General features: G+C 47.4%; 3 protein-coding genes across 6 annotated transcripts in view; 1 reads left to right on the top strand and 2 right to left on the bottom strand.

Annotated features, from left to right (window-relative positions):
* tnk2a (tyrosine kinase, non-receptor, 2a) overlaps positions 1-31 on the bottom strand; it is a 14,948-nt gene extending 14,917 nt beyond the window's left edge. The window contains exon 1 of the mRNA XM_068710254.1: positions 1-31. This exon is cut by the window's left edge and continues 151 nt beyond it. The gene's annotated coding sequence lies outside the window, so the exon portion shown is untranslated.
* The window catches only part of sh3kbp1 (SH3-domain kinase binding protein 1), a 75,304-nt gene that overhangs the window by 38,112 nt on the left and 12,192 nt on the right, over positions 1-25,000 (top strand). For 2 of the 3 annotated variants that reach the window (XM_068710257.1, XM_068710255.1), the window contains exons 1-3: positions 12,284-12,585; positions 18,478-18,635; positions 24,428-24,542. In XM_068710257.1, the coding sequence (XP_068566358.1) occupies positions 12,582-12,585; positions 18,478-18,635; positions 24,428-24,542 (277 nt within the window). In that variant the 5' untranslated portion in view covers positions 12,284-12,581. Of the gene's footprint in view, positions 1-12,283; positions 12,586-18,477; positions 18,636-24,427; positions 24,543-25,000 lie in introns of those variants that run through there. The other variant, XM_068710256.1, reaches the window with a different exon arrangement.
* On the bottom strand, positions 753-8,799 carry tfr1b (transferrin receptor 1b). 2 transcript variants are annotated; one of them, XM_068710250.1, is made up of 19 exons: positions 8,722-8,799; positions 7,251-7,300; positions 6,889-7,090; positions 6,535-6,769; positions 6,125-6,262; positions 5,803-5,887; positions 5,565-5,687; positions 5,379-5,468; positions 5,147-5,286; positions 4,571-4,740; positions 4,361-4,480; positions 4,096-4,181; positions 3,912-3,975; positions 3,775-3,842; positions 3,618-3,685; positions 3,332-3,422; positions 2,969-3,196; positions 2,730-2,879; positions 753-2,633 (listed from the first exon to the last, which is right to left on the bottom strand). In XM_068710250.1, exons 2-19 carry the CDS (start codon positions 7,281-7,283, stop codon positions 2,421-2,423), a joined length of 2,304 nt encoding a protein of 767 aa, XP_068566351.1. In that variant the 5' UTR covers positions 7,284-7,300; positions 8,722-8,799; the 3' UTR covers positions 753-2,420. The 2 variants fall into 2 exon arrangements, with proteins under 2 accessions (XP_068566351.1, XP_068566352.1); XM_068710251.1 differs by having other exon boundaries at positions 7,251-7,297; positions 8,722-8,776.

Below are 25,000 nucleotides of genomic sequence, written 5' to 3'. Positions count from 1 at the left end.
TCTCCTCCGTTAATTCCGGGACGCTCGTCAGTGCGCCTGTGTCGGGATGTGTTGAGCGTCACCGTGCGGAACAGAGCGGCAGGCTCTGGCACTTCAAAATAAAAGCGCAGGTTTAACGTGATCGTTAAACGAGTGACTTTAAATGTAAAGTTATTACAGTTAATACACATATCTCACCCTTTTTATTCTCGTTTCATGTCTATTAATTCAATAAAATTTAATTTCAGTTAATTATTTTCATGCTGTTTATAAAATTCTCTCTCCTCCCTTCCTCTCTCCCTCCCTCTACCACTCTCTCTTCCCTTCCTCCCTCCACCACTGTCTCTCTCCCTTCCTTCTCTCTCTCCCTCCACCCCTCTCTCTCTCTCTCTCTCTCTCCCCTCCCTCCACCCCCCCCCCTCTCTCTCTCTCTCCACCCCTCTCTCTCTCTCTCTCTCTCTCTCCACCCCTCTCTCTCCCTCTCTCTGGTAGATGTGGACTTAAGCAAAACTACAATTTCTCTGCTGGTTGGAAAACACAACCACTGGGTGCAAATTGTGCTTTTAATCTGAAAAGCAGAGCAGCAGAAGTATAAGAAGAGTGTCACTCATGGACTGCTGTTGACACATCTGGCAGCAGACCCACTGTCCTCAGACTCCTCACTTAACTCACAGTTTGAAAGAGGAAGGACACAAACTCTTTCAGAACACATTGAGTGATGAATAAGAGATTTAATTTCCTGTTCTTCAACACGATCGACCACCAGACACAGATTCACTGGACGCTAAGCCGAAAGCTTTTATTACACTTCTCTGCCGAACATGGAGATCAAACACACACATGAGTTCAAGAACAGGATGTTGAAACGGTGTTTTAAGTTACAGTCAGCAGAACATCACACGTCCTGACCTCTCAGGACTGAATGTCTAACTCTGTAGGAAACAGAAGATTCAATGAACTCAAAACATGTCAGAATGTAGAAGATGAAACACTTTGTTTGGTCTGGAGTGCCTGTTACAATAAAGAAGGTGGGTTTAATGTCTGGAGCTCATTATGGTTACGGTGGGTTGACCGACACGTTGACTTACTAACAGTTATCTTTGTTTCATGCCTCTGATATTCTGGGGACAAAACGCTCAAATAAATATCAGCAGCTTGGATGCAAACGTGTTTCGGAACTAAACAAAAAACAAAGTTAAACTCAAACTCCTTTGAAAAGTTGATAATATGGTTTCAGTGTGTTGACATTAAAGCGACAGTAACGTGAAGAGGAGCCGCATGCAGAGAGGATGTTTCTAACTATGACGGACATGGTGAGCTACCTTAGATTGATTGCACAAACAAAACTGATATCTAATACATTTCTGTTGTGGGTGAAACAGAAAAAAAGAATGAGAAGCGCTCTCTCACACACACACACACACACACACACACACACACACACACACACACACACACACACACACACACACACACACACACACACACACACACACACACACACACACACACACACACACACACACACACACACACACCAAAAACAATGACGAAAACAAAAACGTCAAGTATAAAACTCTGGGAAACACTGTCCCCGACAAGTTGTTCCACTCTTCCAAGTGAAATATGGGAGACACTGCTCCCGATAAATACACACTCACACACACACACACTGGTAGGCAAAAACTACCATCACTGCTTGTCGTTATGGGAGACACTGCTCCCGATAACTCTATCGTACGATAAACTGCCCCAGAGTTCACTGTGCAACATAAACGCCTTCCTTCATGGAACCAACCGGCTCAGTTCTCTTTTTAAATCCATTCTTTTATCTTTTCTTTATGCCACCAAGTGCAGGTTTAAATCAAGTTTTACTTCTTTTCTACCCTTCATTTCTCCTTCTTTAAACATAGATTCCGGTGACGGACGATACTTCACTTTCTGGTGACGTAAGAAGAGAATAAAAAGGCCTTAAAAATCTCTCATCGGGGGCTTCATTTAGTCAGCAACAGTCGAGGAGTCATTGGTGTAGCAGATGCTGCCGGAGGATGAGACGGTATAACCGTCATAATTATGGAAGGCACTGCTTCCGATAACGTCGTATAAAAAGACAAACGATAACTTTATAGCGGGCGCTGCCGCTGATAAATAAAACTGAAGAGCATAAATAAGGTTTCCCAGTGTTTTGGCGAGAGGTCGCTGTGCAGCAGGAGGATCGGTCAGTAGTGGACATTTCTCTTCAAGTGATTAAAGTATTTTATACTTTTCTATCTCCTCCTGGATCTTAGTGGGCGGGGCTTCGACCTCTGATTGACAGCTTGTGCTTAATTAGAGCTCCTCCCTCTGCTTACCTCGGATTGAACACCAACACACACACACACACTCACACACACACACACACACACGACACCCACGCTCACACCTCCCCCCCCGGCTCGTCCTCAGATCTGCTCGTCGATGTCCCAGATGTTTCCCACCATGGCGTTGGCGCAGGCCTGCAGGTTCCAGGTGGCCAGGGCCAGCTGCGTGCGGAGCTGCTCCATGTCGGCGGTCTCGGCGATGGACGCCAACGTGTGGGCGCCCCGGCCCAGCAGGAGGTGACGGAAGGGAGTCTCGACGGGGGAGGCGTACGGAGAGAGGAGGGCGTGCTCGACCTGGAACCACAAAAAACAAAACAAAAAACGCAGACCGTGGTACATCTGATGAGAACGTTGTCGTGACGACAGAGATGGTCGCAGCGGGCGTCTTACGCTCATGAGCCTGTCGTTGAGGACGCGACAGGCCTCCGGGTCGTCGACGTCGGTGTTGAGGATGTCGGTGTTGATGGAGCGGGCGGCGCGATTGAAGGAGCCGCGCGCTCGGTTCAGCCAGTTGGGATTCACTTCCTTCAGCTGCCCGGACTACAGGACAAAGAGTCCAACAGACGTTATCATGTCAAAAACGTAATAACGAAAAAGGAAACGAGCGGCGCACGGCTGTGAAACCGAACCTGCGAGAGCCGGTTGATGCGTCCGTAGACTCGGCTCACGGCGGCGGTGAGGACGCCGTCGTACCGGCTCACATCCAGGCGGAGCAGGTGGTCGTGGACCAGCCGCAGAGCCATGTGCCCGGCGAACTGTGCCGCCACCGCCGCCGTGTCGCCGGTGTGATGGTTGGTTTGGTAATCCAGGTGGTCCGTGGTGTCCAGGTTGGTGCCGTAGTAAGTGTAGGCCTCGGTCTTCAGACGCAAATTCAACATAATGAGCACATAAAAAAAGAAACACAGACTGGAATATGAGCATCATCTTGTTCATGTCAAAGCTCTACCAACAGGAGGCTTGTGTGCATCTTATTACTGCTGATGGAGACTCACGTTAGGAGAGATGAAGTGGAAAGAGACGGAGGGGATTCCAGAGGAGGCCAGGAAGGGATAGGCGGGGTCGTCCGTCGACATCGGCCTCAGTCTGATCACAGTGACGTGAAAGAACTTGATTTATTCTACAGCAAGTAGACGGACGCTCAAATCTAAACATTCCTCATGTCGACTTGAGCTTGCGTGCTTCCTAACGTGCCGTTAAATCACTGCAGAGTTTGACTTCTAAAGACTACATCGTGACTGAAACAGCTGCAGTAGGAACACATGCCGGTGGTCTGCTTACGTCTTGGCCTCCCAGTTGCTCGTTCCCACCATGTCGTACACCGTGCCAGAACCGAGAGGGCTCCTCACCTGCATGGACGAGGCAAACCTCAATGGATGCAAACAGCTCGGGTGCGTACAGAAGCGGATCAGATTTAAGCTGTTGTTGTTGTCGTTACCTCTTTCATCGTGTTCTCAAGGAGGCTGTACAGCAGTGGACTTGCTGACGCCACGAAGCTCCCGCGACCTTTTGGAGGAGATAAATTCAGCCGCCGGAAACCTTAAAACATGTAATGAAGGCGCGTCCTGTACTTACCCATGACCGCTCCATCCAGGCTTATGTAGCTGATAACACGTTTGTCAATAGAGGACATGTAACCCTAAGAACACACACACACACACACACACACACACACACACACACACATATAACAGAGAACACAAGTCGTACAGGAGAGATCTTTCTTGCAGGTCTAGATCTTGTTATTTTGAGTTCTTACCTCCAACCACTCGGTGGCGCCAACACTTCCGTACTCTCCAGCGCTCCAGCTTGCGAACACCAGGCTTCTCCTGGGTCTGAATCCGTCTGGAAAACATCACTGACGTTACGCAGGAGAAGAAGCTGTAACTCCGTAACGGAGCGTCCGCGGTAATCTGAAACCACACGGCTAGATGCTACAACGGCGCTGTCCCTTTAAGAGGCGACGTCACGGCGCGTTAAATCCCTTGTGTGCCGTGTTTAGCGAGCGTCGCATTCGTTCATACCTTTCTCCACCATCTCGTGAACGGCCTTGGCCAGCTCCATCAATATGGAGGTGCCAACGGTGGCTTTGGCGTAGCCGTTCCCCCAGGTGTCCCTCTGAGCTCCCAGGACAACGTAGCGATCTGCAGATTCACACAAACAAGACGTTACCGGACATGTACGACGGAGATAAGACAACCCACCCTGTGGACCATGAGACAGAGGAGACGTACCAGGATCAGTGAATCCTTTGATGACTCCAAACACGTTGTGGATCTTCTTGTTGACCAGAACGTTGTTCACCTCAACGGTGATGTTCTCGCTGCCTCCCAGTCTGTAACTCACTGACGCCAGGCCGCCTCTGAAGCCGCTGCTTGCATCCGGTTCAGGACCTTTGATTTTCCTAAAGAGACAGAGAGAGAGAGACAGAGACAGAGAGAGAGAGAGACAGAGACAGAGAGAGACAGAGACAGACAGAGAGAGACACACAGAGACAGAGAGAGAGAGAGAGAGACACACAGAGAGAGAGAGAGACAGACAGACAGAGACACAGAGACAGACGGAGAGAGACAGAGAGAGACAGCGACAGAGAGACAGAGACAGACAGACAGAGAGAGAGACAGAGACAGAGAAAGACAGACAGAGAGAGAAAGACAGACAGAGAGACAGAGAGAGAGTTTTACAACAGAAGTACAAACACGTCTTGTATTCCTATAATTCCTTAAAAACACTGGTAATTATTTAGTAAACTGTGTGTGTGTGTGTGTGTGTGTGTGTGTGTGTGTGTGTGTGTGTGTGTGTGTCCTTACTGTAGAAGAGCTAAAGCCATGTTGGCGGTGATGGTCTGGGCTGGGATTTTGGGGAGACCGGAGGACTTGGTTGGGGGGAACTGCGTGTGGTTGAAGGAGGGGAATCCGGGGGTGTAAGGGTCGCCTGAACCCAGATGGACCTGAGTGAGGACAGACACACAGTCAATGAGCTCTGGACTTGCTTCATTGGCTAATAGCGGCATGCTTACACGACGAGCGGGTGTGGACTTACGTGCCCGTAGAGCGCCGTGTCCGCTACGTAATCCGTAGTGTCGGGGTAGATCAGGACAGCGGCGGCTCCCTTCCTAGCAGCGTTGTCCACCTGAAGACACACGGTCAAGAGACGGGACAACAAGCTTTTAGTAGAAAAGACAGACAGCGATACGAGGCAGAAGAAGCCGTCAAAATCTGCCGTCACCTGCTCCGCAAAACTGATCTTCCCGGCTCGGAGCAGCAGCACACACTCTCTCACTTCAACGTTCTCGCTGTGCAGAACATCCAGATCCTCCTGACGGCCGTAGTTGCCGTACACCAGCTTGCCCTACGAACACAGACAGCTGTAAGCTAAAAAAAAAAAAAAAAAAAAAAAAGGCCACAAATCCCCAGTTTACTGAGCCTTAACAAAAGACTTTTAATAGTATTTTATAGGACCTCACCTGAACTTTCCCGGTAGCACTGTAGGCCAGATACCCTGTAGGCTTCAAGACATCCGAGCCGAACAGGACGAGGTTCGGACGCTCGCTGCAGACGAGAAGTCAAAACGCTCGTTACAGTATCATTAATCCGATTCTGTTTTCTACGGCAGTTCATTTTCTAGAAGCTCCTTGCCTTTTAGAATTCATGCTCCTGGGTGGACGTTCGTTTGAGAAAGTAAACTTTGAATGACTTATCCGCGGCTCGAGACAGACGAGGAAACGGTACAGAATACTTTGGACTACATCCTCCCACCATTTCAAATATCCCTCAGATATCACACACCTGTCTGGCGTCTGCAGCTGAACGTAGTGGATGTCGGTCCAGGGCTCCATCTCCGCTTGCTTGAAGTCGTCAAAGACGCGGTTCCCCAGCTGGTTGTCTTCTGCGCTTCCTGCCGATCGTCTGGGCAAATCAAAGTCCCTGCGGAGACACAAGTGGGCTGAAATGACTCACGCGTCACAGAGACACGTTACAGATGACTCACAACACACAATGTGCTTCGTTTAAAGAAAGGTCAGCCCTTGTTTTGACATTATCAGGAAGTCAAGTCATTTATATAAAACATTTCATACATAACATGCAAAAAAAAAAAAAAGACAATATATATACTCTTCCAGTTCCTTCATATGCATTGTTCCTCTCCCCCTCACAGGAAGCGGGAGGCCGTTGAGGTCTGCACATGACCAGCGTACCTTAACGTTTTGTCAAAAGCCTGGCTGGTGAGTTTCTGCGCGAGGAGTTGGGTGACGTCCTCCCAGTCCATCTGAGAGACCGCCACCGGTGCCACCGGTGCCACCGGTGCGGCGGCGGCGGCGGCGGTGGCGGCAGTCGGCGTTCCTCCCAGACGAGCGTCCGTTTCCGGCTCTTTGCCACAGATCACTTGCTGCACCTGAGTTTCACGGTGGCTGAGGTAACCGAGCAAGTAGCCTGGAGGACGAACATTACAGAGACGCGACGAGTGGATCAAAGGAAGGTTTTAGAGCAGCTTTCATAGGAATCGTATGATGAGGAGGATGATGATGATGATGATGATGAGCGTGTCTTACCGATGACAAATATCAGCAGGGTCCCCAGAGCCAGGTAGCAGACGGTACTTCGGCTCCGGCGTGGAGGAGCCGGTCTGAAGCTCGGGGACCCCCCCGACGGGTCCTCCGCCTCAGAGGCCTCTTCCGACAGCTTCACCTCGATGTGTCTCTCTCCGTCTTCGGCCGGCTGCAGAGTGAACCTGCTGTAGCGCTCGCTCTTGATCTAGAGGCAGGAGAAGACAGGAGAGTGAGGTGCGGTGCTGACCCACAAGACCCGTCTTAAAGCCCCCCCCCCCTCCACATACGTGTCGCTGTGCCGTCACCAGTCATACTCAAGTGAAAGTCCCGCCTTCACGTAAAGAAGGTAACAAGTAAAGTCTTACCATGCCGTTGAACGCAGACCTCACTCGATTCATCGCTGCTGCTGCTGCTGCTGTTTCAAAGACAGAGAGCGGGACACGAGGAGAGGTTATGAGAGACAAATGAGGAACACAAATGCAAAACAGTAGAGCGGGAGGAGGGGACAGGATGTGTATTCACAACAGAGTTTCTATTCAGATCAGATGACGCCTTTTCTCTGGAAACGGGCCGTTTGTTCTTCACTGAAAGATAAACGCTGGAATAAAGTGACCTTCAGTTATTGTTTCCACATCACAACGGCGACACCTTTGTTTCATTCATAAACATGTCAGACGCAGACGACACAAAAGGAGTCAGTCAGAGCTTAGGAAGAAGCGTCGGCTCCAACTGACAGAAGCACCTGTGGCGTAACTTAAGTCCTCCTCCTCCTCCTCCTCCTCCTCCTCCTCCTCCTCCTCCTCACCACCACCACAGGGACTGGTGCAACACGTTCATCCGTTAAATTCACTTCCTCTTCACTGAGCTGAAGCAGGACATAGCAGCTACTGGATCAATATCAAGAGATAAACATTCAGTGTCCTGAGGTTGAGCAAAAAAACCACCAACACTTCCTTCTGCTTTTTGCACATTATGGCCCAGTACTCAGAAAATACAAATAATACGTTTGAGTTCATTTAAGATGCAGCGTCATTATCAATTAATCAAGTTCATGATTTGCTCTGTCTGACCCTCACAATGATATAAAAACACAAACCTTCGTTTAAACACACAAAAAAAAGCTGCAAATTCTCAGATTCTGAGATGCAAGAATGAGCAAATATTAGCATTTTTGATTGACAAATTAATCAAGAAATAGATTAATGCACCAACTAAATGATTAGTTGCAGTTAATCAAATTGTAAAATGTCCACCTCGGTATATAATTATTTTAATTACCAATTATTCTAGCAGTTTCTTTTTTTTTTTTTTTTAAGATATTTTCTGGATTATTCAGTTGGTCGTTTATTTTACTAAATGTCAGAAAAATGTCCTAAAAACCTTAATTGTCGTCAGAAACATTTTGAGGTTTGCTTGAAACATAACTGAAAATATTAATGAACTATCAAAATGTTGGCGGATTCATTTCAGGAGGAAGCCTCTTTAAAATATCTATTCTGCATGTTGTTGTATTATCTTAAGGTTATGCGCATCAGCTCCCAGCTGTTTTAATTAAATTAAATAAACACTGTTACAGGTGAACACGGATCGTAAAGAAGCCGTTTGGGAGTGGTCACTGAAGGTTGCATCACTCCTCCATACTTCGTCATCACACAGAACAGGTAACATTTGAAGCATCATTTGTCAGTTAAGCTAGTTAGCTTTACGTTTTGTGTCCTCCATTTTTAATTCGGTTGAGGGGGAAGAGTCACGTAAACAGGCAATGCAACTCAACAACTAAGTTGACGTTGCAACGAATAAATGAATAAAAAGGTCTGTCAATGTCAGTTGTCTTACCTTACTGCCGCTCAGACACCTTGCGTCTCCTTGATAGCGAGCTGCTGTCTGTCACTGCTCTTCATGAACCGCCCTGTCGCGTCGTGGTGAGGGTCAGGACAGCCTATTGGTCAGGCCATAGGACGAGAACCAATCAGGTCACAGTATCTCGGTCAGCCTGGACTCCTCGGCCAATCCTAGTGCTTGATAGCTCCAGAGGGCGTGTCTTGGAGGATGGCACTTCTGCTTAACGTCCCGTCGTCATAATTTCTTCTTCGTCTTTAATGTAGTGACTATAAACCAACGTTTAAGGTTTATGCCGCCATCTACTGCACCGGAGATGTAGCATCATTAAAAAATAAAATAAAATAAAAAATGAGATAAAATAAAATAAATAAATAAATAAATAAATAAATAAAATAAAATAAAATAAAAAAAAATAAAATAAAAAAAATAAAAAAATAAAAATAATTAGCATATCAATTCTGTATTATGATTCATTATAATAAGGAAGAGAGATATTTTTGTGTTACATTGCTACTGTTGTAGATTTAGAGTGCATATGTGAGACTTCTAAACACTAAAAAAGACACAACATGTGATTGAATTATCAGGCTTTGTGACTTTGTTCACTATATTGGGGTGGGTGCCACCTTTAAGTGTTTCCCAAACCAATCAGTAACTGTTCATGAATTCTTTATGAGCTGAACGAGTCAATAGCATTTCCATTCATGTGGTTTTTCCCAAAGATGCACTTCATGGTTCCCTCTATAGATCAGCCTTAGCTAAATATCTTGTAAACAGATTTCTCTTTAGTTTAAAAAGGTTTGATTTACATTTTGTTTCATAACTATTGTCATTATTATCAACCCATTGCCAGTGTTTTGCACATACATGCATTGCGTTCAGTTATGTACATGTAACTGTTTGAAGTTGTTCTTCTACATCGGTGAAGGAGGCTCTGTTACGGTGCAGCTATGGTCTGTATGAATAATCCCCTCAGATGGGAAATGATGCATCTCAGAGACTTACAGTAATATGATCTCGCTCTGCAGCGTCATCGCAGATGGTTTCTCACCAGTCAGCGCATAGCAGGGCTTCAAAGTAACACCTTAAAATGTGGGACATTTGGGCATTTGTGTCAGTAACTGTAGATGAAAAATGATTAAGGGGTTAAGTATTATTCATTCTCTGAGGAGAGTAGGAAGGTGTCTTAATACTTCATATGCGCCTAGATTAATTTGTGTAATTACAGCTAAATAGCACAAAATGCCCAACAAACCCTCCGTGACACTTCTTTACAATTAGTTACTGTAATTTGCACACGTCACGTGTAATTTATGCTGCGTTCACATGGAATCAGAGGCAGATGGTACGTAGACGGTAAACCGCGGATATGAAGGGAGCAGGACTTTAACAGAGAATAGATAGAATGATTACAGGAAATAGTAGACACAAAATCATCTCATTTATTCTGTTCCATTACCAACACATCGGCAGGCGTGTTACCATTCCATCTGTTTGTTTGTTTGTTTGTCCCGTGCTCTCCAGAAGGCGTCTGTCTGCCGTCCTCCGTGTTCCTGATTCCCTGTGAGTGCAGCCTTACAGCAACTCACCGTATTTTCTTGGATTAACGGTAATTTCCTGGTAGTGCTATAGTTATAGGCCATGACCGCAATGAGGATTTTACTTGACGTGTGTTGTTCATCACGGGCTGTTTATTGTTCTTGTCTGTATGGTTTCTCTCATATTCAGCGGATCAGTTAAAAGCACAAACACTGTGGAGCTGTTTCACTGTAAAATTACATTCGATGTACTGTAAACAGGCAGTTGAATAAAATGAATGAAGGAGTTGATTAAAAATACAATAAACACCAAACAGTGTCAGTAGGGATTGAGCGTTATCCCTCTAAATAATATAGAACCATAAAGAGGGTCTTGCTTTCTTAAAATTCATTTTCATGCAACATTTCCGATGCTCATCAAATAACGAGAGTTCCAGTACTGCTGAGGCTTCTCAGCGTCTGTGGTTCTGTGTGGGTTTTTTTCCACATGTACAGTAGGTGGCAAAACTTAATTGGGGCTGAGCACACCGTGCAGTGGCAACGCCGTTCCAGACGGTGTCACCTCAGAGCTTTGTGTAAAAACTGCCTCTCCTCTCCGGAGACGTTTAACCTCCATCTCTGGATGAGGAAACAATTTGCGTCTCTGAAGGCGAGCTGCACGCAGCAGCAGCAGCAGCACAGATGGTGATGTTTGCTCCTCCTTAGATAAAACCACGTCTTTTACATTTCAAAGTGGGTCGTCGTGCTCATTACCCAGGAGCCTGGTGGGTGAATGGATTCCTTTGGCTGTCGTGGGACACTTTGGTGACAGGATATGGAGCGCTCACTGTGCAACCGAATGGTGCAAGAATAACACACACAATGAAAATGATGGTACATTTACAGACCATGTTCTTTTGCATCAAACAAACGAGTCACCTCAGATGAAAATGCAGTCCATTAAAATCTGAATAAAGACATTCAAGTCAAGGTCAGGCATCGTCTCGCTTGCGTCACAGATAAATGAGATGCATTCACAGAACCTTTCCTCTGCTCTCTGCTGTAGGTGATCAGATCACATCTTCTGTATTGTTCTGTCACTGCACTCCACCCAAGAGACAGCTGATTGTGAAGAATAATGTAAATTCCTCGTGTCTTTGCTATCGCTGCATCATTCTGCTGCTGCCAGCACATTCAGTCTGCCCCTGTAGTCCGACCCAGAGGGGACAATAACACTGCAGGGCGTAGCATGGTGTGTGTGTGTGTGTGTGTGTGTGTGTGTGTGTGTGTGCGTGTGCGTGTCTTTATCATATGTTTGACAGGGTGTCTGTTTATTTTAGATTACACTGACTATACAAACACCATGGTCGATGTGAGTTCACCACATGAGCTAGAATCCCCTCACGGTGCAGCGCTGGGGTGTGCTGCACGTGAAGACTTTGTTATCGCGAGACTTGGGCCACACAGGTGCGAGGCTATGAGCCTAGAAGGATGCTGCCTTCAAATGCTGTTGGAAATTATGGTGTTCTTAATGAAACATGAGCAACCCTGAAAAAAATTATAGAATTATGGTCTATTATTTGAAGAATATAGACATAAAACATAAATAGAGACGCTGTATTAAATCTATTTTGGCTATTTTCTAAAATAAGGATATCTGGTATCCTGTGTTTTGTATTTCCGTATGTTTTTGTATTATTATTGTCTAATATTTCTTGTTTTCTTGATTAATCGTGCTATTAAAAGATCAAATGTACATGTAGTTACCTTACTATATACATGTGTGTATACCAACCTGTTAATTAACTGTTACGTGTGAATCAACACATTGACAATTGTCAATTAACCAATTAGTCGACTGATAATTGAATCACTGTTTTTGTTTTTGGCATTTTATGGACAAAACAATGAATCGATTGCCACGCCATCGATACAAAAGATGTACAAATTGCGTCACGTTGCTCCCAATTCCGGCCGTGGTGAAAGATGCAAATGAGGAAGTCGGAAATTACGCGGTGCACCTGAAGGCAACGAGAGAGAGAGAGAGAGAGAGAGAGAGAGAGAGAGAGAGAGAGAGAGAGAGAGAGAGAGAGAGAGAGAGAGAGAGAGAGAGCGAGAGAGAGAGAGAGAGAGAGAGAGAGAGAGAGCGAGAGAGAGAGAGAGAGAGAGAGAGAGAGGAATATGGTTTCATCAGACGCTCCTCCCGTTTCAGCGCTGCTGTAGCGGAGCTATACGAGCAGGAGGTTGGGGCTCGGTCCGGCACAGACCTCTCACAACCGCCTTTCCTCCGTTACCGACCAGCCTGCAGGAGCACTACCGGCACACCGGGACACATAAATGGGTGAGATGCCGCACTTTTTTTTATTTTTTTGGGTAGAGAATGCGCCCAAAAATAGCCTCCGGCGCCTCTGCGCATCTGGAATAAACGCCCGGTCCAGATGCGCGCGGGGTTCAGCCTTCTCTCCTTCCTTCCTTCCTCTCCTCTCCTCCCCACCTCACCTCACCCCCGCTCTGACGTCGCTTCATGACATCGCCGAGCTGTTTGCAAGAGACCGCGCGCGTTTTCTTCTTCTTCTTCTTCTTCTTCTTCTTCTTCTTCTTCTTCTTCTTCTTCTTCTTCTTCTTCTCCTTTATTTTGCCGTTTCCGATGCCTCTTATTCATGGTCAGAAAGCTGCGCGTGGGTGCGCAGCGCCGCGGCCGCGCGGGTGCGACGGGTCACATTGATGAGTTGCAGATGTTGACACGTTTACATCCACCGTGTGTCTGTCTGCATTGTGTTGCACGGTGTTCGACTCTCTCTGTGAATCAAACAGGCCCGACTGTGACATTCCTCTCACCCTCGCCATCACTCCCCCACACACACACACACACACACACACACACACACACACACACACACACAGCAGCGCGCTGCTGCACACGATGCACGCCGCTCAACGGACGGCGGCAGGTTTAGCTGGGCGAGTAATCAATCAATTAAGTGCATGTTGAGATGTGCTCGTCGACAGGCCCGGAGGTGGGACGCTACTTCCCTGCTTTTGTGTCATGCTTCTCGGATTATTTGACAATGAAGAGAATGTTCTAAGACATAATGAAGTCAGCCTCTGCGTGCATACACTCTCTACTGGACCCCTGTGTGTGCTGCATGTAAACAAACAATGCAAGAGTCAAGGGAAACACACACACACACACACACACACACACACACACACACACACACACTCACACACACTTATAAACAACCGTCAAGGCTGGATGACCAACTGGGAAAAGCAGGCGATTTCCCCACGGGCCACTGTGTGGCTACTGTGGCTGCTTAATTAATTGCAAAATTGGCTGTAATATGCACCACTAATGAGAGTATCGGGAATGGAAATTACAAGGGCCTTTAAACAGGTCTTATGTTATATTCATACGTTCACAGATTTCATAAAGGGTTGTGCAATGCAGGAGGGTGGTGGTGGTGGTGGTGGTGGTTTGTGGCGGTGTCAGAGGGTTCATTTATCCATGACATCTGTACAGGAGGAAGAAGTTGCCTAATTCAAGATATTCCCTCAGTGGCCACTTTATTAGGTACACCTGTACAATCTAAACAGTTCTGCTTTAGATTCTACCATTATGTTCAGTTTTGGGGCGACATTGTTGGAAATGTCTATATTCAATCCAACACAGTCGCCAGAAGAAATGTTGTTATCGTACGTCTCATGAATATCAGCCTCACATCGAACTTGTGGGTCTTAAAAGTGAAGCTAAAGCTCCAAGTGTTGAAGCTGCATTCTCTCTAGTGTCCACCAGGGGGCGACTCCTCTGGTTGTATAGAAGTCTAGTCTAAAATGACTCTACTTCTCTCTTGATTTATTCCCTCAGTAAACATTGTAAACATGAGTTTATGGTCTCAATCTCTAGTTTACAGTCTTCTTCACTACAGCATGATGTTCATTTAGTACATTGACCAGGGCGCGCTCAGCTCGACCCTCTCGTAGAACTTCTAGTCGCAAAAGAAAAACAAGACGTCGACCGCAAGAAATGCAGAACTCGAAGGCCGCAAACCAAAGGGGGACGTCAAGGAGACTACGTCCTCTTCTTAAATACAGTCTACGGCAGAAACGGACGAGCCGTTAACGTTGGGTTCGGTTTCTGCAGCAGCACCGTAGCCGGTCTTGTTGCGTGAAAACAACAGCGGTCTCCTGGGTGAAGGTCCTGTGTTTGTCAGTGGACTTTCCCTTTTCTTATACACGATATCAATAACGGTTGCTCACTATAAGACCCTTTTCATGTTGCTTTACACTATATACATTATCGGACTGACTTGAAGTCAAAGCATCCTCTGAACTGAAGTGAACAGTTCTACAGGTTGACATGTTTGTTTTGTCAGATTTAACGTTCACAGAAAGAAGTACGACGTCTTTTCCTGCATGCGCTGTCGCTGTGTCTCTCTCCGTACACAAAGATCTCATCCGGTGCGGTCGTCTAAAGGAATTCTGGGAGATAGGAGTGCTGGGAATTAGAAATATTCAACGCAGGTCGAGGGAGTGCAAAACACTTTGTCACAAAGTAGCCTGCGGCAGAATCGTCGCTGTTTTCCTCTTTGCTGTGGGAGAACTGGCTGAAGTCTGTGACCCCATCCGGAGTTGGAGTGGGTGTCTTCGTCTTTGTCTTCAGTCCGGCGTGAATGTTTCACAGACAGAAAAAAACACGCAGCTGCTCTTGACATCATCAGCGAAACAAACCCGCAAACTAAACACTGAACAGTGAACACTGAACACGGCTCTGCTGCAAAACACCCAGTGAGGCGTCGAGCGCGTCTCTGCAGAGCTCGGCGTAGTTTCCTCTTTTCTAAAACCGACCGCAGCCGCTCAGAGGACGCCGCGGGTCCGTCTCGGTTCCTGTGTGTGAGAGGGTTTGCTGAGTGGGAGTCTGGTTTTGCCTGCAGGCGTTTGAGATATTCGGTCTTTTGTCTTCTCAAGGCCCCTTCAAGCCTTTCACACAGCGCTGGAGTGTGTGTGTGTGTGTGTGTGAGCGAGGCTGCTACCAACGATTGTCTTTGAAACGGCATGAATTAGTGGAAAGTGACCTCTTCTTCTGACCAACAGTTCAAAAACAAAAGGTATGTAATGTAGATGTACAGTGTCTCATATAGGCTATGACACAGAGCAGCACGTCATCACGTTGGAGAAGCTGGAAGCAGCAAATGTTTGACTCAAACGATACATTTCTACGCAAAATAAAAGCAGATTTATCGTCTTTGGAATGACTGATTATTGATCGACTAATAGTTGCAGCATTATATGCAAGTTTGGTTGAAGCATACGGTTAGTTTGACAGCAGTAGAAGGTCCAACATTCATCCTTCTCCAGCACCGTGTCAAACTCCCCCAACTCCTGACTTTGTACCTGTCTTCATTACATTACAGTCATTTACAGACGCTGTTATTCAAAGAGACTTACAGTAAGTGTGTTCAGCACCAGAGTCTTAGGCGGGGCTCCGGCGAGTAGAGAGTGTCAGTAGTCCAGGCGGGAGATGACCAGAACCTGGATGAGAACCTGCACCGTCTCCTCAGTGAGGAAGAGGAGAATCCTCCTGATGCTGTAGAGCAGGAGTCTGCAGGAGCGTGTGACGGATGCAATGTTTGCTGAGGACGACGGTCGGTCGTCCAGGGTCACACCCGGGTTTCCTCGCGGTCCGAGTCGGCGTCACCACGGTATCGTCGATGGTGACGGACGGGTCGACCCTTCCCCCGTGGAGGAACAGCAGCTCGTCAGCCAGTCGACCACTTTGTCGTTTTTGGTGCTGAAGAACGCGGGAGGATGTTCTAGCTAATGAGCCTGAACCACGGCCATGGAACCCCAACAATGAGCTGATCGGCTTCTTTCTCCATTCACACCTGGTGGTAACATGCAGTCATGGGCCTGTGCTGGTATTTAAAAAGCCTTCTTGCTGTCAGAATCAGCAGCAGTGTGTCTCACTGACGTGTTTCTAAGGAGCTGTTGGATGAGAGTGGAGGGAGCTGCACCAGGCTGTGGGTGCACAGACAGAAGGTGCTTTTCAGGACGCATTCATTGATGGTTTTGGGTGCTTTTCATGGGAAATTTTTTTTTTTACACCTTTGTTGGCTTCTTGTAAGGGTTTGCTGTGAGTCTCATGTTGCTCTGCAGTGCATTGCTGGTTCACATCCATGCCTTCATCGTAGCTTCAACACCAGACCGAGCTCTGTTTGGAGTCGACTCTGCGTCACTTCTGACTTGCACCCGTCTTTTGCGCTCGTCTCCGTGCGTTCTCCGCCACAAGCTGTCGTCTTCTTCTAGTGGTGTGTGTGTGTGCGTGTGTGTCGTCGACTGCCGTGGACGGGGGTGGGTGGACCGCGGTGCGTTTGTCCCCGTGCTGCCGCTCAAGACGACTCCCACGAGCGATCAATTCACTGAAGCTCTCCTTCCTTCCGCCCTCGTGAGATGTGCCACTTCCCCAGAATCTGTGTTGTTTTTGTGCCACGTCGCTGTCGCATCTGCGGCTAATCTCTCCCAGCGATCTCGCAGCCAGAATCATCACGTCCTCTCCATCTGCGCACCAGGCCAACTTGAGACCACGGTTGTCTTCTTCATCTGCTCAGTGCCGATCCTCCTCCTCCTCATCCTCAATGTAAACTCTGACCTTCCACTTCAAGGAAGTGCTCTCACAAGAAGTGTGGTCTTGTGGCCAGTTTCCTCATTTGGTGTGGAAAAACAACTTGTTGTGTGTGTGTGTGTGTGTGTTACAGTACACCCACACACACACATGTGGATGAGGGGAGGAAGCCAGTGTCGCTGAGTCATAGCTACCCCCTTTTTATGCTGTTGTTCCCATGGTTACCCTACCCCCGAAACTCCCCCCCCCCTTTAGCTGCCCACACAGTTTTAGACACACAGAGGCCGATATGTGTGTGTGTGTGTGTGTGTGTGTGTGTGAAGGGTTAGCGTTAAGAAAGCTATGTGATGTGACACATTCAGTACATTTTTTACAAGTATTAGCGGCCGCACCAGCGGTCACAAGGTGTGTGTTTGTGTGTTTGTGTCGTTTTTTTAACCAGTGAAGGGAACGATAACTCTCTCTGCCGTCAGATTTAAAACGACACGTTTAGGTTTCTCATATGCTCATTATCACTTTGAGTGTTTATCATCAGTACTACACTAGAGTTAGCACAACAGACGTCAAGATGTTTATTTACCTTTGATGACATTTATAATCTTTTTGAATCGCTGTCTGGTCACACCGGAACATGTGATCATCTTGGAGTTTTTGATCCCTAGTCGCACAATGTAGGATTGTGAACGTATGCCCTTGGATGGATCACGCTCTCGAGGGTGAACTTGCACGTGATACACCACAAAACTACACACGGTCATTCCGTTTAATGCCATTCCGCTAACCGACGGTTCGTGGTCGGCAGTGAGCAAAAGAAGTCTTAGCGGTTTTGCTAACGAGCGTCCAGAAGAAGACTGTAAGAACGTGGATGTGGAGTACGCGGGATTCATTATCAAGATAAAGATGTCGTCCGTCCGTATCATCTGGAATGATGATCGACTGTCTGTTCCTGATCCCGGGGATCTATGATTACGACCAGTGGAAGCGAACGCCGCATGATGCCATTGGTTGAACCCGTCATTTTGGGGGTAAAATGGGCTGAAACTGCTGACGGCGTCGTTCTTCCTTGAGAAGATAGATGTAAACAAAAGCTTCTCTTTTAATAAGTGAGAGAAAAGCTGTTTGAAAAGCGAATCCCTTGATCGATGAGTCCAGTGTGACTTCGTAGCGTCTTCACTGATGGAATTACTGCGAGTGGAAATGTCCGCTATGATGCGTTCATCATCCGGCTTGTGACAGCAACACAGGGAACTCCAGCTTCCCCTTCTCCGGGCCTTTGTTTGTGTGCGATGTGTCTGAGGAAAGGAAATGAGAGCGAGCAGCAAAGAGGACTTCAACACAGTGTTTCAGGTCAGACTGAAATGTTGTGTTGCTGTAGGAGTGTGTTTGTCTGTGAGGCGTTTGTCTTTCACTTTCAATTTTGAATCAGTAAAAAGAAAACCAGCAGAATTCTCACAACGTAAACCACTGTACCAGAGAGTAAATATAGAACAATGTGACACCTTCGCTGTTGTGACCTTTATACATTGCAGTTTATTGATAACACTCTCTCTCTCTCTCTCTCTCTCTGTCTCTCTCTCTCTCTCTCTCTCTCTCTCTCTCTCTGTCTTCCAGTGGAGGCCGTGGTGGAGTTCGACTATGAGGCTCAGCAGGACGATGAGTTGAGCCTGGCGGTGGGCGACGTCATCGTGAACGTGCGGCGGGACGATGGGGGCTGGTGGGAGGGCGAGCTGGGCGGACGCAGGGGCCTGTTCCCGGACAACTTCGTCAGGGTGAGTCGTCACCATGTACAGTTCCTCTGCTTCGCTCTCGCTCCGTAAAAACCCACAAGAGGCGCTCCATAAATAGCAGCAGAGTGAACATGCGGTTTCCAGTGTGTCACTGCAGTATGGGTGTTGCATGGTGTGTGTGTGTGTGTGTGCTCTGAAATCCTCCATCAGACGTGAGAGAGTTTCACATCTTATCTCAAAAAGTTGTATTCAGGTTGAGCTTGTGGTCAGATTTGAACTTGGACAAGCGTGCACTGTGGGTGTGAAGGTGTGATCGATGTCTCCAGAAATCGTTGTACTCAGCCCGACACAATTCCGATGTAAAGGTCTGCGTCCCCATGAGGTCAGGTGAGGCGGCGATAATCTCAACACCGTCCCGTAGTGAGAGCGGCGCCGTTGATTTTCTAATCTTGTCGCGAGCGCATTGTTTGAGATTAAAGAAAATCGGTTAGGGTCCTAAAGCCCCCGTAAGGCTGAGCCCGGCTTTAACCCGCGTCGCCGGTCAACGGCTCGGGTCCGCGCCTACTTCCTGTCAGCTGACGTCATCCATGTACACTGCATCAACCACGGTTAAAAAAAAAAACCGGACAAATGGCGGAGGTAGTGCAGAGTTTTGTGACGCGGCACATTTTATGAATCCCTGGATTGAGCGACGCTTTCACAGAATCTATATCTCACTTAGACCTGCGTCATAGCAAAACATCTGACTTTATTTTTACGATACGGGAACTTTAAGAGGTAGAGGTCGTACATCGAGAGGCTCCACTGGTTGGTAGTCAAAAAGGCTATAAATGTAGAGCAGACTTGTTAATTCCGCTTATCTCATGACTTCCTCTTTCTCTCCCATCTAGCTTTATCGTTTCTGTCTTTGTTCTACCGAGCTGACTTATCAGACTCGCGCTGCGACTGCACCGCCAACGAGTGTTCAGATGCAGCAGCACGAGTCTGTGAACACTTGGGGGTAAACAGGAGGGGCTTTCTATGAATCCCAAAGCTGCAGAGACGTCGAACATAAATCCCCAAACTAAGATCCTTTGAGATATTTATTCTAAATTCTTGGCTCGGATCAGAGCTAGAATGATAAGCTTTGCTCAGACAAAACAAGACATTTGAAGACGACACAATTTGCACCATTTTCTTACATTTTATAGGCTGAACAATTAACTGATTAACAGGGAAAGTAACAAAGATGCATTGATGGTGAAATGATTAGCTAGCTGCAGCTCTAATTCGCGTGTCCTCAGGCGATGGGGACAGTCGGGGCGAACCCCCCCTATCCAGTGTTTCCGGTGGCTCAGAGTAAATGAGACATGTCGGCGTTAGAGAGAAGATTCGGCTTCTGGTACCAGTAGTAAAACAGTGTGCTCTGCGGTAATGAGAAAGAGGGAAGTGTCTTGTTCACCGTACCATGAGGAGGGGGAAGTAGAGAAGTACTGCAGAGAGCAGCAGCGCTCACATTTTCGACAGACGCTGAAGAAGTCAGTCCGTCGTCAGGTGGTCCGACTCTGAACGTCACAGCTCTGAGTAACTGTCAGGGAGCCGGACAATGGGCCCGTGAAGTCCACCGACGGCGTTCCAGTGGATGTGTGTGTGTGTGTGTGTGTGTGTGTGTGTGTGTGTGTGTGTGTGAGGCTGTGAGTAATGCAGTAATGCCAGACTGGTGTGTCACAAGACTGCAGTTATGGGAATCAGCAACATTAAGCTTGGCCATGCTGATGAATGTGTGTCTGTGTGTGTGTGTGTGTGTGTGTGTGTGTGTGTAGGAAGTGTGGGGGGGGGGGATGTGGACAGACAGTTTGAAAAGGGGGACAGGAAGCGATGGTATGCAACCCCCCCCCCCCCCCATCTGGTGCCGTCATGGCTGACAACCGTCACGACAGAGATTATTAAGGTGAAGGTCAATGAATAATTAGTTTTTTAGTTTCTCAGGTCAGCTCAGGTCAACACACTGATTGAGGACCGGGCGGTTAATTCGGCGATGTTACGGAGAGTCATGAGGCTTATTGAGGACGCAGTAGTTCGTGTGTATTTGTCAAAGCCTGGAGCAGTCGTCAGCCGTCCAACTAGCTCAACTGATTTTTATCTAAAAACCACATTTTAGGGGACGGGAAGCTGCCGTTTCTCAAGATCAAGGACGTCCGATTTTGCACAGAACTCTCTTTAGAGGCTCTCAGGGCTGAAAACACTCGGTGGTGTTTGCGGACGGGAGGCGCTGGACTCGTCCGACCTCTGCATGTGTTGCAAATCACAATCACACGCTCTGATTTGACATTAAGCGCGTAACGGCGTCCGTCGTGGTGCAGAAGTCACCGCAGGACGTTTTGAAAAGCAGCAGAACTTTATTTTGGTCGTGCAACTCTACATCTCACCGCAAACGTTGAAGCCTCTTTTATATAACTGACTGATCGCTTTGTCTGTAAAATGTCAGAAAATACAGGTTGATATTAAAGCTTTTCAGATTCCAAGGTAACGTCTTAGAATGCCTTGTTTTGTCCAACTAAAGCTCAAAGATAATCAGTTAAAATCTTTATAGCAGCTTGTGTAAAATAAACCAAAGAAACTCTCAGTCGACACAAAGAATCACACAAAGCGCCACTTTAAACCAAAGATGTGCTCATAAATCTTGAGCCATTCAGCATTAAACAGCATTAAAAAGTGCACTTGTGTGAAATCTTTCTCTCTGTGCCGGTATGACCGTTGTTGCAGTAACATTAGGGTTTATGAAAGGAGGGGAAATGATCATTTGCGTCATCGTTCCTCTGCATTTCACAAGCAAAGCTCTCTCTGCTTCCCCGTTCTTCTTCTTCTTCTTCTTCTTCTTCTTCTTCTTCTTCTTCTTTCTCTATAGCTCAGAGTTACAGCTTTCTTTGCGCTGCTACACGGTGGCTGCTAACATGGTGGCTGCTACACGGTGGCTGCTACACGGTGGCTGCTACACGGTGGCTGCTAACATGGTGGCTGCTACTCGGTGGCTGCTAACATGGTGGCTGCTACACGGTGGCTGCTAACATGGTGGCTGCTACACGGTGGCTGCTAACATGGTGGCTGCTACACGGTGGCTGCTAACATGGTGGCTGCTACACGGTGGCTGCTAACATGGTGGCTGCTATTCTGTGGCTGCTACACGGTGGCTGCTAACATGGTGGCTGCTATTCTGTGGCTGCTAACATGGTGGCTGTTACACAGTGGCTGCTAACATGGTGGCTGCTATTCTGTGGCTGCTACACGGTGGCTGCTAACATGGTGGCTGCTACACGGTGGCTGCTACATGGTGGCTGCTAACATGGTGGCTGCTAACATGGTGGCTGCTACACGGTGGCTGCTACACGGTGGCTGCTAACATGGTGGCTGCTACACGGTGGCTGCTAACATGGTGGCTGCTACACGGTGGCTGCTACACGGTGGCTGCTAACATGGTGGCTGCTATTCTGTGGCTGCTAACATGGTGGCTGCTACACGGTGGCTGCTAACATGGTGGCTGCTATTCTGTGGCTGCTAACATGGTGGCTGCTACTCTGTGGCTGTTTACTCTGCATTGTTTTTACATTATCTGTGACTGCGAGAGAGAGAGAGCGAGAGAGAGAAAGAGAGAGCGAGAGAGAGAAAGAGAGAGAGAGAGAGAGAGAGAGAGGGGGGGGGGTCAGAGGTCTGCTGAGAGGGGATGCACACATCTGTGTTTTGGCATTAAAGCGTAAACTACATAGATGTGACGCAGACAAACACAACCAGTGCTGCAGTGTGGATTATGCAGGTGTTTCCTGTTCAGATATGATGAATCACGTCGTCTTCCTCTGCTCTTTTCAGCCGGGTTTCCTCTGACTCTGGCTTACCTCCGTATCCCCGCAGGAGGAATTGCAGCAGAGCACGATTGCGGTTCCAAGTAGTAACAAAGGCCTCCGAGTGCAGCGCAGTTACTCGTCCTTGAATTTTACTTTTTGCAGAACCGTGCAGCCATCGTTCTCCTGTTCCAAAACTCAAATGTATAAATTATTTAACACAAGCAGCCTTAATAGGCAACAGATGGATTTAAGAATGTATGTTGCTGTTCTTGAAGAGACAGCGAGTGAACACCGCCTCTCCTCCTCCACTCGTAAGAAAAGGAAAGCTGTTGGCCAACAAATGGCCGCTGTGTTTTTTTGGTGTGTTTTTTTTGTTGTTGCGTAGGTTGGCTTGTGTCTCCGAGTTCAAAGAGTTTTAGTTTTTTCACCAGTCTGTGCATCTGTGCAGGAGAGTTTCTGAATGAATGTGTGTGTGTGTGTGTGTGTGTGTGTGTGTGTGTGTGTGTGTGTGTGTGTGTCTGTTTTTGCAGTACGTGAAGGCATGCAGAGTCAGAGCGAGTCCATCTGCACTCTGCCTGCAGAATCAATGTCTTTTTAAGCTCCAGCACTACATTAGCACTGCATTAGCCTACTTAACCAATGCAAACAGCGCACGACGTGGAAAGATACGCGTGAACGACCCCAGTGGACGGAAATAACTAAACATAGCAGCTTAAAGAATATCGCTTGACCCCCGACCTTCCACCCCGAACGTCTCACGGGGTGATGAACCAGATGTTGATCGCGGTTAGATTTAGGGTGCTCAGATTCACTCTTGTTCACTCTTCTTTCTTGGACGTGTGCTTATTATTTCACTACGTTTTTCATAGAGGTTCACCCCCAGAGACGTCCTGAACGCAGAAACAGAAGTCAGAGAAAATGCAGCTGGAGGGCCGGGTCTCTACACACACACACACACACACACACACACACACACTTCTAGTGGCTCATAAGTGATGATTTACAGGGATCTTTTTGGGTTGTTTTAAGTTTCAATCCATCACTTCCTGTTCACGAGTGCACACACCACACGTCACAATTTAATTGGCCTTTCATCTCCTCTCTGCCGCGTCAGTTTGCTTCTAACCAGACTTCCTCCAGCTCCGCGTCCGGCAGCCTCCAACCTGCTCCAGCTCCTAAAATGGCTCTTAGCCCGAGATGATCTTCGGCTGTTGTCTAGGAAACGTCTTCTCTTGTTGGTATTTTTGGATCTCAGAGGCTCATTAAGGTTATTTTTTTTTGTTTTGTTTTCCACACCAGGCCACACACACACACAGAGTGTGTGTTTGGAGCGCTCTGTGAGTCAGTACACCAGTATGCTCCACTGAGCCGCGTCGGCCACGGGGGCTGCGGCTTATGAAACAGTGTCATGATGAATGTGGTGAGGAGATGTGAGACGCCATGTCTACTTCTTCTGCTTCTTCTGGGTCTCTGTGCGAGAGCGTCCCTCCCCTCCCCCCCACGTGTGTGTGTGTGTGTGTGTGTGTATGTGTGTCGTCTCCCCATCTGTCCGCTTGTTGGTTCGTCTGTCGCTCGCCGTATTTGTTCGCCCCGTTCCCTGGATCAGTTTGGCACGCCGTCTCGCCATTCTTCACGCGAGTGAGAGTCGTGCTGACGGAGAGGGGGGGAGGTTGTGTTTGTGTGTTTGTTGTGTGTTTGTGTGTTTGTCCAAGCTGAAGGTAAACAGTGAGGCTCACCTGGGTTACTGACATCTAATACAGCAGAGCAGGGTGAACACAGAATACACTTAAGACTATTCTGTGTCATATTTGTTCTCCTAACATATTGTATTTTTGTGCTTTTTGATTAAAATAGTGTGTCTTATGTTGTTTTTATTTTATTTTAGCGTTCCCCTCGTTCCTTCTCCGTCCTGTCTCGACTCATTCGTGTTTCTGTAACTTTAATTTTCTCTTTACACGCTTCCTCGCCTCCTCTTCCTCCTCCCCTAATCGTCTCCTCTCTCCTCTCTCTCTGCAGGAGATCAAGAAAGAGGGGAAGAGGGACGGAGGACAGGCGAGCATGATCAGATCGGACCTGTCCAACGGGAGAGCCAGTCCCGTGTCCGACCCCGGAGTACGGTCGGGCAGGAAAGGTGCTCAACTCACACACACACACACACACACACACACACACACACACACACACACACACTCATACATGTTAGTCATCAGACAGGTTTAAGTCTTCAGTCTCAAACATGGATCCTATTAGTGTGAGGTAGGATTTGGATCAAGCATTCCTCATACACACACTCGATACACACACACACTCACACACACACACACACACACACACACACACACACACACACACACACATACACACACAGTGGTCGAACGTAAATACTGATTTGAGGTACTTCTACTACAGTTCAGAGGAATGTTGTACTTCAATACATTACCTGACAACTTGCTTTGCAAATGAATATTTCTGCACACAGAACATATGAAAACGTGCTTCTGAACTATGAAGATTTGTTTGTTTTTATCTTTCAGTTATTTGAATAATGTTAATTTTATTTTCAATAACCTTGAATTGTCTTATCTTATA

This window comes from Cebidichthys violaceus, unplaced genomic scaffold, assembly GCF_023349555.1.
Source record: "Cebidichthys violaceus isolate CVI_PGR_0920_01 unplaced genomic scaffold, fCebVio1.0.p SCAF_15, whole genome shotgun sequence".
Classification (NCBI taxonomy): domain Eukaryota; kingdom Metazoa; phylum Chordata; class Actinopteri; order Perciformes; family Stichaeidae; genus Cebidichthys; species Cebidichthys violaceus.
This window is presented reverse-complemented; position numbering and strand designations above follow the sequence as displayed.

Bases quoted from the DNA above. Each gene is read 5' to 3' on its own strand.
- tfr1b (XM_068710250.1), bottom strand. From the start codon at position 7,283: ATGAATCGAGTGAGGTCTGCGTTCAACGGCATG. The intron at 5,688-5,802 runs GTGAGGTCCTAT...CTGTGTTCGTAG, and splicing joins GTGCTACCGGGAAAGTTCAG to GGCAAGCTGGTGTACGGCAA. The intron at 4,741-5,146 runs GTAAGGACACAC...CTGTCTCTTTAG, and splicing joins ATGGCTTTAGCTCTTCTACA to GAAAATCAAAGGTCCTGAAC.